Here is a 19,963-nt window from a genome sequence, read left to right as displayed (position 1 = left end):
CGATCTGCTCAGAATGGACTAAGCAGAATCTGCGCGGGTACATCAAATTGAAATCCGAGAACAAATGGCCATGGAGGGGGGGGGGACTCACCTCTGATATGGGTTATAACCTGGACAGTTCGAACGACAAAGTACAAATTCTATAATTTTCCGTTGAATCTGGGGTAAAAAGTCTACGGTTTTGCCCAAATAGTGGCGTCAAAACTCAGAGCTACATTTCCTACAAATTGATGGTTCAAACGGTTGTGGGGCAACTTTAGTGGTTAAAAGTCTACATTTTATCAAAATGTCATTGTTCAAAATTCCCCACGAGAAGAAAACGGGAGAGAGAGCGTCAAAACCGCGGTAGGCCTACATATAAGTCTGTACCCTTCCTATGGCAGTATACCCCTTCCTCCTTTCGGTTAAACAAAATGTTTCCCCCATGAAACTCCTACACATTACAGAGTTTATTGTCCATGTTTAGTAACCGAGGACGGCGAACTTTGGTTTTGAGTTATCTAACTTTGAGAATGTTTAGGTTATGAAACCCCTTCATGACGGGAAGAAAAAAGTTCAAATGGCGCCTGAATATGCAAGTTTGCATCGGAATTTAGAGCATAGAGCATAGAGGAAATTCCTATTCTTGACTCTGCGAGAAAGTAGTGCAATTTGCACAGGCATTTGCAAACGATTAAATGAAAAATATCCCCGCCCTTCTCTGTTCCTATCGCTGTCAGGAAACTCGTCAAAATACGGACAAATCGCCCGAATACGACGCGTTATCGACGAAACTTCGTGTAATAACCCCTAAATATCTGTTATTTAACACTTTTATTATTGAATTTGCAAAACCTTTATTGTACTTTATGATCAAGATCCCAATTGGGATACGATTTCAATAAAGGCTTACTTTACTTTACTTTATTTTACTTTACTTTACATCATGAGACAAAACGAAAATACTGAAAACAATCGTCTTTCATTATGGACCAATAAATGACAACTTCCACGTAATCAAGGCAAACAATCTCACTTCCGAGCTGCTTCCGAGCTACGTCACCGTATAGTGCGCCGCCATCGACGGATCTCGATGGCAAATATGGCTGCCAAGCAGAGCAAGACATAGTAATACTACGAAGCAAGTTTGTTTCTGTGAGTGTCACTGGGAAACTTTGCTTGGTTGATCCAGCGTGAATAGCTTCCTTATGCTGACGCCTTTTATTACTCTCCTTGTCGACTTGTCTACAATGATGGCTCCAAATCTTGCAAGTTAGTGCAAGTCAACATATCAGAGCTGCCGAACCTTTTTGCTATCCATGATCTGCACAGTGTTCAACGGAAGGTGAACCAGGGTGCGAATGAAGATCTGAACACTGCGTAATCATTTCATGCACATTCATGCGCTTACTATCGTAGTTTACTGTTGGAGAGAAGGAAAAGCTTTGTACTTTGAATCAAAATGGATTCTGCGGTACAACACCTACTGGTGAAATTGGCGGCCAACGATACTGCAGGCGCCGAAACAAATGCAGCGGAACCAGCTACCGAGGTAATTATCGACTCCATTGACAGTCTACACATTGCCTAAGATCTGACACTTCGTCAAAACTCGAGTAGACAAACGTCGTTTCCGCTTGTTAATTTGTCAAAAGCTGACAAATATTGTCATTTCCGATTCACCTGTATGACACGTTTACTGTACCTTCCACCTTCATGAGTGTACCAAGCGATGTAATGACAAGTTCTTGTGAACTACAGCATTCTGCCAGCATTCGATTCCCTGCAGTATGATATCACTGATACAGTTTAAAAATGTATAGACTCCAAGACAATATGTAAATGTGCCATCCAGATTCCAGTGGGATCTTTCCATCATTCAAAATCACACACACTTTATTTTACTTCATATTTGCTGTCTGACCTAGGGCTACCGTAGGTAGGTCAGCTTGTTTACTGAAATAATGAATGTAAACCCTGCAGCTTGATTGTTTACTCAAGATGCTGACGACAGGTAAATTTAACAATGATGGTACGATTGCCAGGCAACCTGTACCTGTGGATTGCAAATGAAAGAATTTAGGTATAAATGTAATGAATGATAAATGTAAACATTAGAGGGAGTTACATATTAGCTCAAACCATGCAGGTAAAAAATTTTGCTCAAAAACTGTTCCTCCACACAACACCAATACATGTAGCTGTTACTTTTGACTTTTGCTACTGTTTCTTATCCTACCTTCAAAAGCATGTTGAGATACTTGTAATCTTTAGCCTAGACATGTGTAAACTGCATTGTTACTATCGACACCAGAATTCTTGTCTGTAGTAGAACTCAAATGTGAACAGTATTGGTGCATTTACTCATATAGATGCTGTGTTTTCAAGATAAATACTAGTAAATTTACATGCACAGGGCAGTAGAGAACCAGATCTTGTAATTGACATGCAAAACAAAAGTAGTGAAAACAGTGAAATCATCAAAGAAAGTAGAAAAGACCTTTGACAAAAATTCAGTTCGATAAAAAATGACGAATGATGTATGATATGTCTGCATGACATATTGTATTGAAACCCCTGAAATATATATGCATTCAGGAAAAGTTGTTTTCATACACACAAATCTACAAAGAAATTAACCAATGGTGAATTTATCAGTATGTGTGTCATTATGTACGCATATCAGTATTAACATCTATTGTTTACATATCAATCAAAGTAATTGACATATAATTTGCATGTTACATCAGTCAGTGTGTGTATATTTGTATGTGACGCAAGTATTCAATGTGAACAATGGAAATAATACAGTAAAAATTCATTGAGTTCATCAGTTATATCCCAAATTCGAGGTTTGGATTGGAGTCTGAGTTTTAAAACAAACGAGGTTGCTACATGTAATTGAATCATTTTAAAGTGAATCAGTTTGCAATTCAAGAAAGAATGTGATAATTTGTGATCTGATTACAGACTTGAACTGGAAATAGCCACTCTGACAGACAAGATGCATTTTACTGGCTGTAGCTTACTCTCCTTTTCATGTCATATCTTTCTAAATGTTGTGAGTTAGAAGCCAGGGTTGCATGTGGTAGAAGTCGGGATTTATGTGTGGTAGAAGCATAGATCCTGGAGTGGGTTTATGGTAGAAGTGTTCATTGGATATCATGAATGCTTTGTTAAATCCACTGAACTGACTTCATCATGTAAATCAGGTGTATCTTGTCAAAAGATAAGCATTAAAAAAACATATATGTAGCAAGATGTTTTCTCAATATGACATCTTTTTCATTGTCACTATTTTATACATGCAATAAGGTATTTCAGTGCAGTACAGATGACCACACCATGTACAAACTCCAGTGAATTGGTTATAGATAGATTTGTAACACCTCAGTGCCTCAGGATGAACTCATTGTCGTAACTTGCAAGACACAGGATATAGATAATGATCTTCAATAATGTGTGTAGAGGCCTACTCAAGCTGTAACATCTGTATAGCCCACAGTGAGAGGACATTGAACTACATATGCATGTGTATCCTGTGCCCTGTGGATATCTCTGTCATTATAGAGGATTTGTGGCTTCAAAAAGAAAATCATACTTAATGTATTAAGACAGAATGGGTCTTTAGGACAGATATTCGGGCCCACAATTTTTTTCAGTATTTTTCTAGTATACCTCTTGTTGGGGTTTATTTTAAAGCTCTTGGTCTGAGAAAAATTTTTTATTGTCTTGGTGTTTCGAAAATTAAAATTCCATTTTTCCCCATAGAGTTAATGGGAGAATGGCAACCATATTGAATTTCAAATATTGGTAAATGTTTGGTAATTAGTTTGTCTAGTTCTAAATTGATTTTTATTCTTTTATCCTTGATTTGGTAAGAGAATAGTTTAAAATTTCACTGAGGTAAGTTTCAGCAAAAGTTTCAAGTCTTTCACTTTCGAGGCTCATACTACCTTAAGGCCTTCCATATCTGTATTCCATCTGTTCTTTATTAGATTGCATAGTTAGCCTTCACATGTTTCATTTAATTAATTTGAGCAGGTGTCTCTTATCTGATATGTACATGTGATTACACAGTCATGCTTCATCTTTTGCATGTTTACTTCACACTAGTACATCACGGTGATGGTGTTTGAAGTGTGCATGTTTGGCTTGATTTGGAGCAGATATCTCTCTGCAATTCAAAGGAGATTGTAAACGTGCAAGACACTCTTACGACCCCAATCTTGCTGTGCACTGTCATATCTCTGCCCGAATGCTGATGTACCCTCAGCAGTCTGTCACACTATGAGGCCTGCATTCATAGGAAAGAGACATTCCCTTGCTTGCTACATGTATGCAAGATTGCCAATCTCATCTTTGCAAAAATTACTTGGTGGGGTTGGCTGTATGGCACACAATCTGAAGGGGGTGTGTTGGAGAGTCTAGGTACATGAATAATTACTTGTACAAGTCCTGTATGTAGTAACCATGTAATGTTACTTGTTTCATCACGAAGTTAGAGACAAGTGTAGGAGCTTTGACCATATTGTTTCTTTAGATATGCATGTTTCAACACTCTTTATGATATAGGATTCAAGTAGACAAGCTGGGAGTCAAATCTGCCAGACTCCTCTGTACTTGAATGTTGATCAATGGCATTTTCTTATGATGCCTATCATCCCCCAAATATTTACGACACAGCAAGATGCATGTTTTCCAGGGCAGGTGAAAAAATAAATACATCCCACTTCAGAAAAAAGTGATATAGAGAGCGTCTTTGATTCTTTCTGAGTGTACCACCAAACAGTCAGGAGCATACCATTGAAAGAAATTGAGATCTTAAAGTGATTCATTGATGATGTGAACAAAACACTCTTCCCACAAATGTAAATAATAAAAAAAAAATCTGATACTCATATAAAGTGCCTCAGCTGTTTTACATGTTTACATATTTATGATAAAATCATGACATATCTCAGTGTATATTATTTGTGATGATTTAATGCAAATTTTCCAACCCCACTGAATCTGAGGCAGAAAGCCATTAGGAGATCACATTTTCTAAATCTCAAATATCGTATGCATCAAATGAATCACAGAATAATTTAAGGCTGTTGATGAGTAATAATTCACCCAAGAGTTCTACATGTATACTGTATTCTCATATGTTTATGCAGCGTCTGTCTACAGTATGTAATGTTAATGCTGACTTGCTCTGTTTCATTTTCTTCCACAGTCAAATATGATTTCTCAACTTTCAACGCGTGCAATTGCTGGGATAATACTAGCCATCATCATCATCGTCTTGGGCCTTGTGGTGTCTGTGAGGGCGCTCTACCAAAAGGTGACTGCCAATAAGTATAACAGGGAAGAGATCCGGTACTCGGAGATTTTGATAACTGATGATGGAGACGAGGACCACGTGGATTGACAGGTTGATAGTAATAGCTCTGGATAGAAATTACACTGGATATTGTCTGCTGAAAATTGTTCATTCAGAACCTAGGTCTGAAGATAACCTTACTGAATCAAAGTGTTCTCCGGCTTGCGGTAACCTCACCAAAACAAGCTTTCTACAGACATGGTAATTACCAGTTGAAAAGCTGCTGATAGCTACATAGTAATGAAGGATTTTGATCTCCAGGGGAAAAAAAGAATATTGAAATCCTGAAGATCACGAAGTGCACCGTAAACATTACAGAGGTTTACATTTTACTGAAATGCATGGGTCACAAAATTAGAGAGAGAAATGTGTGGAGTATGTGAACCTCAAATTGGCGTTTCTGCCATCTATTTGCTCCATTCTGGCAACTATTACAATCAAACTAAAATGTCTCTCAACTTTCCACAGTTTGAAAACGGCAGATTTCCAAGGTATCTTATCGACAGTCTAATAGAGTAGGTGTACAGAAATGATCCTACAGCGCATACTCGTTCCCATAATTCTCACTTTATAATAAGGTAGAAATTACCTTTTCAAGTCCCCTTCCTTCCTATCTTACAAGATCATTAACTGTGCCCACCGTTAAACTACGCAGGGAGAACAGATTTAGAAATTAGAAATGGAAATATTAGCATTGTGAAGTTCTTTGTAAGAGGTCTCATGAAATAGTAGGCCATGAACGTTTTTCATGAAAAGGAAACCAAGAAATCTCACGTACATGATTGAGTGACTTACACTCACCATATCTCGGTTTTACAGTTCATATGTAGTTCACATAATCCTGACAAACATAACAGTACTTACAATATGCAGTCTGTAGAATACATTTAACCTCAGACTTTTTGAAAGAATTGCTGTGAAAGTTTTCAGTGTGAGTACTCGTCATAAGTAACCAGAGTGATTTGGTGGTGTTGTGTAGGATGTTCACATTCGCATTTTGTGCAGTTTCTGTAAAAATGATCAAGCTTTCAACCTTTATTTAAGAGACTCAAAGATAATGATTTCACTTTAATTTTAAGACTTTTACGTTTTCCACTTGAAGAGAAACCCATTCTTTTTTTGTTTTGGATCAAGCATTTCCTCCCATATACAAATAATATATTTCTGATCACTGGAAATTACTCAGACCCTAAACTGAAAGGTCGTCGCTCGAGGACGCTCCCTACGCTCCCCTCTTACATAGAGAGCGCCCTCAAGTGACGGATCTTCCAGTCTACTCAGACCCCTGTCATGACGTCTTTTTTTTCAACCAATCTGAAAAACACAGTATGAACATTAGCAGGAAGATCTGAGGTGTAACTGCACAAAATGAGAACATCTCCTGGCTACTTATGACTGTACTGTAGGGGGGTAGGGGGTAGGGCAACGTTCCCATTTGAACTTGACTGCCATTTCCATTAATATGTAGCTGTACCTGGCAATCGGTACTTGTCCCTCCCTCCCTCAAATTGGCAAGTCCGTAGCTGAACAGGTTTAATTAAATTGTAAAACTTAGCATTGGAGAATAGGAGTAGTAGGTGGTGAGTTTAAAGTACATATTAAAATCAATGAACATTTACTTGTAATTTAGATTTTTTGATAGTCAGGTGTGATAGATAAAAAGCAATATAAGTGTACAATGTATTGAAATGAATAATTACAAAAACACAGTGTAGACCACTGTCAGTGTACATCAGTATTTACGTGAAACTTGATTTTATTTAAATGTTAAAGTGTTTAAAAAAGGTTGATGTGTTGAGTGTTCATTGCTTATTACAAGTTTGAACGAAATGTTACTGTATACAAAATGCCTTTCAAAACTGTTTAATTATTGTAGTATCCTGGGAAGCATCTTAGTTCAGTTTACATGTGTGATCCAGATTATTTACCAATATTCCTTTGGATCGCATTAGCTAGGACCTGTGTTCTCTATGAATACATTATGTAGTGGAAAATAAATGATACAGCTGGGTAAACTTGCATGGATGGGTCATAGCTTTTACCCTGTGACCACTGTGTGTAGTGTAATATAGGATTTTACAGCAACGAATAGTACAGGTATTTTTGGAATTCTGAAAGCCACTTGATACCTGCAAGAGCTCAAAACCATGCTAGTAAACACAGGGAAAAGGCTGTAGACTGTCTAATCCTTGTCAGTTTCTTTCTGTTTTGCCCACTTGCCGACAAAAACTTATGTGATTGAAAAGACTTAGACTGTTGACGCCCATTTACACGTATATAAGATGCATGACTTTGCGTAGTGAACGTATTTGTGCCCCATTTAGACAGAGTGCTTGGCACATCCCGAGCATTCAGTATTCATTCATGTAAGAATCTAATGTTTACATCATTTGACCACAATAAAATACCATATAGCTGGTTATGATGGCGAGCGAAATAGGCATGAGGGACTGTCAACAGTCAAGGAAAACTACATTCTGTGAAAACTGACAATCAAGTCCTCATAAGCTGAGTTACAGCGTATTTTCTTGGAAATACAAGTTCCTCTGATGTTCAACTTCCTCTTTCTGGTAAAAGATGTTTGATTGCTTTAAATTGTGCAATTTTTTGCTTGTAATTTTTTGAGTAAATCCTTGATGAAAGAATTCTTGACTTCCTCACAACCTTGGGGGATTAAAACAAGAAATGCTTGGCATGTAGTTTGCAGGTCTTATTCCGTATGTCTTATCAGTCAAAGTTTGAATTTCCTAAAGATCAATCAGCTGTTCTGTGTAAATGTTCCTACAAACCATACAAATACAACAAATGAAGAATGTATTAATTATTCTTTGTAAGTGGAAAGAATATTGAAGTGCAAGATAAATGCATATAATTTTTTTGTGTATATATATATTTACTATATGTTTGTATCGTATCTGTTATATTTTTTATCAGCATGTAGTGAGTAGAGATTTTATTTGTTTTTTACTGGGAAATATGTCCATGATCTTTGTGCGCAAATATTTGTTATATATTTAGTGGATATCAAACCCATTCCAGTCATGTAATTGCTGCAATTGGTGCAGTACAGCCAATACTACGGCTGCAGCACGTGTAAGCTGTACATGCCACTGCAGGATTTGAGGTCACAGGTAGCACTTTCAGTGTGACATTTATGAATACTGATTAGTAAATTTACATAAACCCCTAGCACTATGCATATTAACCAGACATGTACTTAATATTAATGAAGTGTTCTTGTTGTGTCCAAGTCCACACCAACCCCATCCATCGTGGACTGGCTTTGCTCAACCTTTTCTGTTTAATCTGTATTCACAAGATACTGTGTTTATTTATTTGGCAAGTATATTATATATTACGGTACATTCTAATTGTAACGCATATTATACTTTATAAGCAGGTGCAATTTGTGTATACAAAGTGGTAGTAGGGAAGAGAAAGGTTTACAAAAATTCTGTTTCAATATGTACAAGTGGTGTTCCATATTTTCTCAGTTAATACCTGTACATTTTAATGTTGAACAGAGCTGAAAAAACCGCATTAGTCATTTTGAATGCAAAGGTTTTAGATTTCTTATGAATTTAATGTAAACATGAGATATGTCATGTGTACATGTGTACAACTTTGGAGTCACATTGCAATGTTGTTAAATTGGACAATGTATTTTGCTGTTTTGTAATTTCACAAATCTTGAAGTTTTTGTCAAGGAGGTGTTTGCTATGCACGTTTAATGACATAAGAAAAGCTTGAGCAAAGCATTAACTGTGTGTTGAGTTCAAACTGATCGGCTTCATATCTATGAATTTGGTTTTACAAAGGACTTCCTATGAGGTATATTACCTGCCAGAAGTTTATCAATCTCAACAAATCCTGCAGATGTTTTCAAGGCAGCTTTAGCAGTTCTAATCTCTCACGTCTATATACCAAAGTAAATATTACGGACATTGAAGTTGGTCCAATGTGACAATTCACTCTTATAATCCCATAGAATGGATTGCTCCATAAACAATTATGATCAAGAAAGATGGAAAAACTTCACATCAAATAACATGCAGTATTGTAAATGTGAACAAGAATATAATAATACCAAACAATGACTATGTCTTTGACAATGATATACAAGTATCTGTCAGGGACACATCAAATTATTATATAGCTCTGAACAACACCAAAGCATATAACGGTTAGATTGAAATCTCTTTATGAACTCAGCACACTGTTATTATGTCAGTCCATTTTGCTGATTGTGTCAACCCCATTGGCTTGAACGACATCACGCAAAAATGTCTGTCAGGCAATGAGTGTTGGCCTTTTGGCAAGGGGGTTTATCTACCTATGCATGATTTGTGAAACTTGTAGTCAGTTTTCCTCAGGGACCCCAATGGTTGTGGTATTGTGATAACAAACAGTCGTTATTCAATTTACCAGAGATTGACATATTTTCCCATATTAGTCCAAACTGCTTCCACGTTGGTCATTCATATGAAGTGTCAGAATGGTATAGATATTCTGAGTAAAAAAAGAAGGAAACTTTAAGTCTGAAGGAATGATTCCACCGTTATAAACATTTGTTATTGTCTTTGTTCCACATTTGCATATACATCTAACAACCATAAACTATAAATAGGTTCTCATTTTTCCAAGACATCCATTGTATATAGATAGTCTTCATACAATTTTGTGCAGCCACTAGTGTCTCTGTAGAAGCTTTGTTAGTCCCCACGGACACCGTCCGGGGGGACTTATAGGTTTGGTCATGTCCGTGCGTGTGTCCGTGCGTGCGTGCGTCCGTCCGTTCACGCAGATATCTCAGAGATGCCTGGAGCGATATCATTCAAACTTGGTACAAGGATTACTTCATATGTCATACAGATGCACGTCAATTTGTTTTGTAATACGATCCAATATGGCTGCCAGGCGGCCATTTTATTACGATTTTTTCATGTACAGAGCCATAACTCAGGCATGTTTCAACCGATTTTATTCAAAGTTGGTACAAGAACATTGACCAATGTCATAGATATGCACGTCAATTTGTTTTGCAATACGATCCAATATGGCTGCCAGGCGGCCATTTTATTACGATTTTTTCATGTACAGAGCCATAACTCAGGCATGTTTCAACCGATTTTATTCAAAGTTGGTACAAGAACATTGACCAATGTCATAGATATGCACATCAATTTGTTTTGCAATACAATCCAATATGGCTGCCGTGCGGCCATTTTGTTACAATTTTTTTCATGTACAGAGCCATAACTCAGGCATATCTCAACCGATTTTATTCAAACTTGGTACAAGGACATTGGCCTATGTCATACATATGCACGTCAATTTGTTTTGTGATACAATCCAATATGGCCGCCAGGCGGCCATTTTATTACGATTTTTTCATGTACAGAGCCATTACTCAGGCATCTTTCAACCGATTTTATTCAAAGTTGGTGCAAGGACATTGACCAATGTCATAGCTATGCACATCAATTTGTTTTATGATACAATCCAATATGGCCGCCATGCGGCCATTTTGTTATGATTTTTTCATGTACAGAGCCATGACTCTGGCATATCTCAACGGATTTCATTCAAAGTTGGTACAAGGACATTGACCTATGTCATACACATGCACATTGATTTGTTTTGTGATACGATCCAATATGGCTGCCATGTGCCCATTTTGTTACGTTTTTTTCATGTCCGGAACCATAACTCAGACATGTATCAGCGAATTTATTCAAAGTTGTTACAAGGAGATTTACCAATGTCATACATACCGGTATGCACGGTAATTTGTTTTGTGATACAATCCAATATGGCCGCCGTGTGGCCATTTTATTACGAGTTTTTCATGTCCTGAACCATAACTCAGACATGTATCAAGCGAATTTATTCAAAAGTATTTTTATCACAGACCTAATGAAGAGGACTTTATCCTCTCTGAGGACCTGTGATCAAAGTACCCATTAACAAGTGGGGACTGTGTCATCAACGATGACTTGTTCATTCTAAATTGTACAATGCCTAATCTTAGCTGTCAAATGATGCAACAACATCTCCAGGTATGCATGTATGCATGTACCAGTTTTGAGTTCGATGTAACGAGTTGGGAGATGATCAACGCATTTATGTAACCCAGCAGACAGTGTAATACTGCTGCATTGCATTGACAAGATGTCTGCCCCATGGCAGATGCTGAAAAGTTTTACTCTTGAAAAGAGGGAGAGAAAACAATGTCAACAAAAAGATACCTAGAAAATCAGAGTCCAAAGGTTGTGGAACATTTACAGCCAACAAATGGCTTCTTGTGCTGTTTATGCCGACAGGTTATATGATTGTGTGTAACCAGAAAATATGTGCATGCATACCTATTGACCAAGTCATGATTGTAGGATGACTGCAATAGATAGTTTGATATAGATAGTCTTGGAGCCATACATTGTAAAAATGATTAGGATCAATTAGCCTTGATGCATAGTTACAACAGAGATGTTTTCTCTAAGAGTTTCTGATTTAGTAGAAGTTGTTTAAACATTCCACTATCTACCCAATTGTTTTTCTGCTCCAAGGGTTTTACTGTTGGATATGTACATCATTGACCCTGCATATTGTATAAGCAGTGTTTCCATGCAACACATGTATATCTGACAAGATCAAGACTGCTTAGTGGCACTACTGAGTACACAGCCATACATGCAATCAATATAGACTACCTCAGTTGCGGCATGCAATGTAACAAATATAATTCAAAAGTTTCGACTCCTCCAGAGCTCCAAATGTTGTGTATGTCCACACCGAATATACAGTTGAACCCATAAAAAAAAGAGCGAATAACTATTTATCACATATGGAAATTCAATATTTACACCCTGATTGTCAGCCTACAACTGTAGCTTACAGGTTCTGGAAACATGTTCACAAAAGAAACTATTACCGGTATGTACATGTTGGGATGGTGTTCTGGCAGCTGTTTATTTTACATATTATCATCAACAAGTGTATTTTTAAATTTGAATGAATTACATTTTGTTAATCTTTCAGTATTTCCAATTTTTTTTATCACATGCCACTCTCAACACTGCATATAGATTTGTAAACAAGTCATGTTAAGCAAGATCCCGTTGTGCCTGTCCACTCATATTTGCTGAAATGGCACATGGCCTGATGGGACAGGCAAAGTGACAGTAAGATCTGCTTCACTTTTCACTGGCCATTAGCATCTTGGTCTTTGTAGAAGATGGTGAAAGTGAGAATCGAACCTGAATGCCCTGGTCTGCCAGATGACATTGACATTCAAGGCTAAACAGTGCAGTGTCCCCAGACATCCCAGCCCTGGTAGTCAGGGGTCTTGATTGCATGGTGCAAAGATAATATGCCCATCACCTAAGAGGTGCTTTTGACAAATGTAGCTCACACGGCTGAGCGAATACTTATGTCTAATTTTACTAGTGAGATTTTAAAGCAGGAAACGTGTGTAGGTACAAGGAACACAAACCAATATGCAAACACAGTCACATAGAGCATCTGTAGAACGTGGATATTTCAATTTCAATTGTGTTTTTCCATATCTGTTCTGTGCATAGAAAAAATTAATTGTTGACCATGTCAAATTTGTCTTCTAAATCTTTTTGTAGAGTTAGTTCCCATGCAATTTCCTATCAAGTAGAACTGCCTTCCGCTCTATGTCTAGTGTTAAATTATCTGTTATCTTAGTGCAAGTTTTGTCATTCATCAAGCAATTTGACAAATGTATTATAGTTCAGAGAAATGTTTACTTTTGATAAATGTGTTTCAAGTGCTGTGTATTTGAGATGGAAAGTAATTAAAGTATTACAGTTCTGTTTTCAATGTTGAGTTCCTAGTTTCCTTCACAAGCTGATTGCGTCAGATAAACCCCCCTACCCCTACCCCAATTTTGTCAGATAAATCCCCATCCCTACCCAAACTGTGTCAGATAAACCCCTGACCCCACCCCAAAATGAAAGTTTGGAAGTGTGAAATTGTGACAAGATATTATAATTTGATCTTCATTTGAAATTGAAAGATTATTGACAGTTCAAGCAATAAACATTTCAAATAAAATCTTTTATCATTTTTAGGATAATTTTTGTGCATGGATAACATGATATTGTGATGAAAAGGATGGTATCAGGCTGTGTAGTCTTCAAAAGCTGACCATTTCATGATCATTTTAGTAGAGGGGCATATTTATTGATAGTCTAGAACTCTAGACTGCTTCATTCTTTGGCCTTCGCCCCTACATGATTGCCAAAGACGGAATCTTGAGTTGTAGACTAATTTATTGAATGCTTTGGCTGATTTAGGGAGTCCACAATGATCAAGGCATGTGTTTCAATACACTATTACATGCTTGTATGCCCATGAGAATAAGGAAATAGCATTACTATACTCCCTGGCGTAGATCACAAGATTGACTACAGGGTCAAATGCTTGCTCTTCAGAATTTAACATTCCATCGGCTGAAAAACTTTTCCAGAAAAAAAATTGTTTTTAACCACACAGGATCTGTGCATAAATTGATAGTTCAAATATTGACTGTTGGTCACAAAAGTCTGTGTTCACAAGAAGTTACACAGATCACTTTTTTTGTAAGAAAAATCCTTCTTCCAGCATGTCATTGTCTTCTTTAAATGCATTTTATAACAAATGTGAGGTATTGATCACAACTTTTTAAATTTTGCTAAATGCATTTGAAACTTTCTCATTCATCAAACTGTCACAACATAATACATTTCCATTGCACAGCTGCAGTACATAGGTATAAACATTCAACTCTGAAATTTGCTTACACGGAATGTGAAGGGGAAATGAAAGAAGACAATAAATTGCCACTTAATGTCCAACTCGGCAACCTCAGAGAGTTGTAACTTGATGGTAACCATATCAAGACTCTTCGATCTCAATCCCATGATGGGCTGGATCAGCTGGTGGTGCTTTTGCTCAACTGCAGCAGAATACTTACAATACAGTGTGAATCTTTCAGAGCACTACGAACTTGCAAATACTGGATTCTCACAATAATGGACTGGACATTCTCCTATTTGGCAGTTTCTCCGGACTTCATTAGACAAACGATATCATTCTTTCGATTTCCACATCTTTTAGTGGCTTGACGTATTTGTGGAAGTTAAAATTTGTCTACAACAAAATATCGACTCCTCCAAATGGTGTCTTTGAATATTCGGTAAGTCTGCGCGTTTTGGATTTAGGCTATATTTAACATGCTATGTAGAATCACTGCTCATTTCCCTCCCTGGTCAATATAACAAACCATAGTGATTGATGGGTTGGATTTTTCTGACTGCACCAAGACGAGTTTTCAGAGTTTTGTCCAAACCTTTTTGATAACCTTGCATTTGGCATACAACGGCATTCACTCAATTTTTACATCTCTGGGCAACCTGACTAATTTGTTGATGTTAGCCCTTGGCACCAACAAACTTCGATTCTTCCGAGTGGTGTCTTTGATGATCTGATGAGTCTGCGTGTTTGGACAACTCTTTGACATGTACAGACACCAGACATTTTCATCCATTCCCCATCGTGATTGACAGGTTTGATTTTTTCTGACTGCACCCAAACGAGCTTTATCCACACACCAACTCTCGAATATTTGTCTATCAGGATGAGCAACATTTCTGACCCGTAACTGAAGGAACTAAGATTTCCAAACAACCTACTCAGACATGTAGTGTAACAATATAGACTCTACAGATTCAGGCACATTGTTGAACCTCATGCATGTTATAACCAACAGGATTTGGGATAATATGATAGTGAAGTAATGTCGGCTTAATCTGCAAATGTAAGCTTATCCTCTTTTCTTTTTAAGATATACACTTGTTTTAGGGGGTAATTTGTAATTGGAACACTCCGCTCTGAGAAATTTGAAAAATATGAATATCCAATTCTCCCAAATTAGTTCCAATCACGTTTACCCTTAATTTAAGAGGAACCCCACTTTTTCCATCATTGTCTCTGATATTTGTTTCATTTGGTTTACCGTACTTTATATTTGGTCAAAGATTTATAGTATTTACCGATCGCGATGAGAGCAGACTTCTCTGTAATCTTCAACTCCTAGTGACGAAATTTTTACTTTGAGCTATCATATGATATAAACGAAAAATGACATATAGGAACTACTTCCTGAAACTGTGATTATGACAGACGTTCGGTAGTTTCCGTACGTGTTGGTCCATCTAACGAATCGGATGTACAATATATTCTCAGTGTCTGTACATTTTCCGCTGCAAAGAAGTCGCTATGGTTGGAATGACGAAAGGTGTTTTCATAATATTTAGAGCATGTAGAGTAATTTTTGTCTTGAAACTATGGAGTTCCAAAAGTCATAACAGGAAACTACTAACATTAATTTTGTCGTTGCTCTGCCTATGATAAGTCATGATTCTTTGAATGTATTTCAATTTCAAAGGCAATGGACGTAAGGTGCATAAGTAATCTACAGCAGATTCTGATTTGTTTGGCATGTTTTGCAAGACCGGAAAATCTGATCCATAGGTCGATCACTCTTCTCTCCTCATTATAATGTCAGATGACTGAAACTTAACTTACACATTCCCTTTATGCAAATGATGTTTGCTTTGACCCTAGTCTTTCCCATTGGGTGCGTAGAAATGTTCATTTAAAACCGGGAAGAGTTATAGCTCAAAGATATTGTTGCTCTCATTTCCTGACCACATAACATATTTGAAAGAGAAATGAAAATGCAAATGACTGAACACACAAAAAGGGGACTAACAACATGCCTACCCTAGTGTGAACTGCAGTAACTTAGGGAGTTTTCTAATGAATAAAAAAACTTCGGTTGTTTTACAGAAAATAATTACGATATCGAGAGGCGAAAGTGGTAAACCGAGACAGAAGCAACATGATTCACACACGTTTGCTGAAGATATACGCAGCGCTGCTGTATCTAGTGATCCGGATGCAAATATTATTAACAGATGAAATACCACTGACATGTCAGGTATACAACATCACGCATTTAACTTGCAAAAAGCTTTCTATATTACCCCGGACATTCCCGTCTTGGATAACTCACTTGGAACTCAGTAACAACCACATATCATCCATTGAACCAAATGGCCTTGCCCAACTCGCCAACCTCAAAGAGTTGAAACTTGATGGCAACCGTATCAAGACTCTTCGATCACAATCCTTTGATGGGCTGGATCAGCTAGTGGTGCTTTTGCTCAACCGCAGCAGAATATTGACGATACAGAGTGGATCTTTCAGAACACTGTATAACTTACAAACACTGGATCTTAGTGATAACAAACTCGGCGTGATCCCAAACAACACTTTCTCTGGACTTTCAAATTTGATAAGCCTGCATTTGGCATACAATGGCATTCATTCGATTTTTACAACATCTTTCAGCGGCCTGACTAATTTGTTGCTATTAACCCTTGGCACCAACAAACTGTCGATTCTCCCGAATGGTGTCTTTGATGATCTGGTGAGTCTGCGTGTTTTGGATTTAAACGACAACTCTTTAACGTGTACAGACACCAGATACTTCCATCCTCTGGTCAACATACAAACCATCATGATTGACGACTTGGATTTTTCAGACTGCACCCGGACAAGCTTTGTTCACACACCAACTCTCGAATATTTGTCTATCAGGATGAGCAACATTTCGGACCATTTACTGAAAGAACTAAGATTTCCAAACAACCGACTTAGACATGTTGATCTCTCATATAACAAAATAGACGCAACAGATTCGGGTACATTGCTGAGCCTCACTGATGTCGTTAGCCTAGATCTAAGTTTTAACCCACTGTTACCAGACTCTCTGGAAAGGCTGCTTGGTGACTTGAAAGATTCAAACATAAAAACACTAATACTGGACAGGTTAGGCAATGAGAACGAACAGTTCTCTGAACTTAAGCCAACAACTTTTAGATGGTTACGCAGCACAAAACTTGAATATCTGCATTTGTCGATAAATAACTTGACAACACTTCCAGCAAATGTATTCACAGGACTGCATCATTTAAAATATCTGAACCTATTTAGAAGCAAAGTGAGGACGCTGACACCGAACACATTCATAGGTTTGACTAATTTGACCACTCTACAGTTGAGCTACAACTATATATCCGACATTACAGAAGTAAAGCAAGCCCTGAAGCATCTGAAGTCTTTGGAATACCTTGATCTGAGTATTAACAAAATTACTGAAATATCATCCTTTGCCTTTGAGGGTGTGCCACAGCTGGAAAAACTTCTCCTGAATGACAACTTAATCTCAGTCATTCGTCATGACAGCTTCCGAGGTCTGAATAAAGTTTATGAATTGGATTTGACGAAAAACCGTATACTATACATACCCGATAACACGTTTCTGGCTCTTCCTTCATTAAGAATCCTAAAGCTTCGGCACAATGAGCTTACTAATACTTCGCATGAGGAAGTCCATCGCCCATTTGGACATTTGAAAAACCTGACTGAATTAAGCATCAGTTACAGCAGACCAATTATCATAAATCTGCAGGATGTACACACCATCACCAGACTTGAATTGGCTAACGACTACCATCTACTATGGGCAATAAATGAGGTTGATTTGGCAATGGTGAATTTAACTAGACTCGAAATTTTGGATATTGATGAAGGCAAAGTTGTTTCCCTTCCAAAGACAACTCCAATTAGGATCCTACGGTATACAAGTGTGCAAGGGGCTGAAACCGATATTGACTTCGTTGACTTTGCAAAGCATCCTTGGTTGGAAGAAATTAGTATCGTCTCTGATAACGTTAACATCAAATATACAGGTGACACAAAATTCAAACTTCTGCATCTAAAGACATTGATACTTGATCCTGTCCAAATGCTGACTTTTGATACAAAGATACTTGACACCTCTCCGAATTTGGAGACTTTTAGTTTTTTTAGTCCACAGCTAGACTGTTCCTGTGGTATCAAAGACTTCAGTGACTGGATGAGGACGAACAGAAAAGTCAGGGTAAACGATGTAGACGGCATTCGATGTAAGTCACCTTTGGAAGTGTACAAAAAACCCGTATATGAATTGGAATTTGGGCTGGAATGTAGCACAGTCACGATCGTTGGAATATCGCTAACATGTGTTGTCGTGACAGTGGTGTGTGTTGTCCTCTTAGTGCATTATCGATGGTATCTACTGCATGCGATATTTCTCATAAAACTGAAAATTGGACGTTATCAGTTGGCAGATGACGATGACATTGATGGTGAAGCTAATAAGAAATACGATGCTTTTGTGGTGTACAATGGGCATGACAATGACTGGGTCATGGGTCAATTACGTCCAAATCTTGAAAATGGTGATCCACCAAATTTCAAGCTCTGTTTGCACGAGCGAGACTTTTTACCAGGTACTGACATTTTTGAGAACATTATCAATAGTATAGACAGCAGCCACAAAACCGTCCTCGTACTTTCGCCGCATTTTGCCGTGAGTGAGTGGTGTTACTTTGAGATGAGAATGGCACAGAATCAGTTGTTTGACAGTAGGAGGGACGTTTTGGTCATGATTCTCCTGGAAGAAATTCCCGACGACGACATGCCTCGAATTTTGCATAACATCTTGTTGATAAAACGATTCCTGAAATGGCCAGATAACAGAATGGACAGGGAACGTTTCTGGCAGAAGTTGCGACTCGAACTGAAGTCTGACAGTAGAGTTAACAGAGTTGCAGACGTATAATGATGATAATGGATTTGTATATGCACAATTCCAGAGCATTTAGAAGGATGTTTCCACATACCTAAACCAGAGTAGGAAGGATTAATGAATTGCACTCATGAACCTCACCAGGGAAAGTAAAACACAAAACAAAGTGAAAGTCTAATGTAATTAAATCAACTATTACATGTATATCAACCAACATAGATTACACTAATTCTTTCATTGTAGAGTCACTCACTTTTAGCATAGAATGCCAAATATTTACATGTATACCTGACGGGTATGCATTATAATATTTCATTTAATGCACCCTGATTGCATTCAGCACTTTTTAAAAAAAGTGTGTAAAAGTGATAACATGTTTGGGTTTTGATACGTGGCATATGCGCTCTGTATGATCGACAATATTGTAAGGTATATCTGAAATTCAAACAAACTTTTGACAAGTTCCTGAAAAAAGTGAAAATATATTACAACATTCTGTGAAGGGTATGTGTTGGCTGCTTGCCGATAAATGCTCGTGAAATTCTACCTTAACCATTTCCTTCTGATAAAATAATTATTATTGTTTGTAACTTACAGAAAGCTTTTTGCCAAATTCTCGGAAAACTAAAACTCATCGACTAAGAATGCACTTCGGGGACAGATATTGCGACTTCGAATTTTTACAGCATTTTTCCAATTTCTAAGGCAGAATTAGAGTAAGAACAATTTCTATCGTCTTAGTTTTTTAAAAATCAAAATTTGGTCGTTTTTTATTTCGGAAAGATTGAACACATGGATGGCGGCCATTTTGAATTTCACATATTGGTAAATAGTATGTCTTTTGTTTCCCTTATACAAACCTTTGAACGGTGACCCCTAATGTTTATTCTTGATCTTGAAAGAGAATGGTT

General features: G+C 37.5%; 1 protein-coding gene across 1 annotated transcript; it reads left to right on the top strand.

Annotated features, from left to right (window-relative positions):
* Positions 1 to 16,256: 16,256 nt before the first annotated feature.
* LOC139141251 (toll-like receptor 2) lies at positions 16,257 to 19,085 on the top strand. The gene has a single exon (XM_070710875.1). It carries the CDS (start codon positions 16,257 to 16,259, stop codon positions 19,083 to 19,085), a length of 2,829 nt encoding a protein of 942 aa, XP_070566976.1.
* The last annotated feature ends 878 nt before the right edge of the window (positions 19,086 to 19,963 follow it).

This window comes from Ptychodera flava, chromosome 9, assembly GCF_041260155.1.
Source record: "Ptychodera flava strain L36383 chromosome 9, AS_Pfla_20210202, whole genome shotgun sequence".
NCBI classification, from domain to species: domain Eukaryota; kingdom Metazoa; phylum Hemichordata; class Enteropneusta; family Ptychoderidae; genus Ptychodera; species Ptychodera flava.
This window is presented reverse-complemented; position numbering and strand designations above follow the sequence as displayed.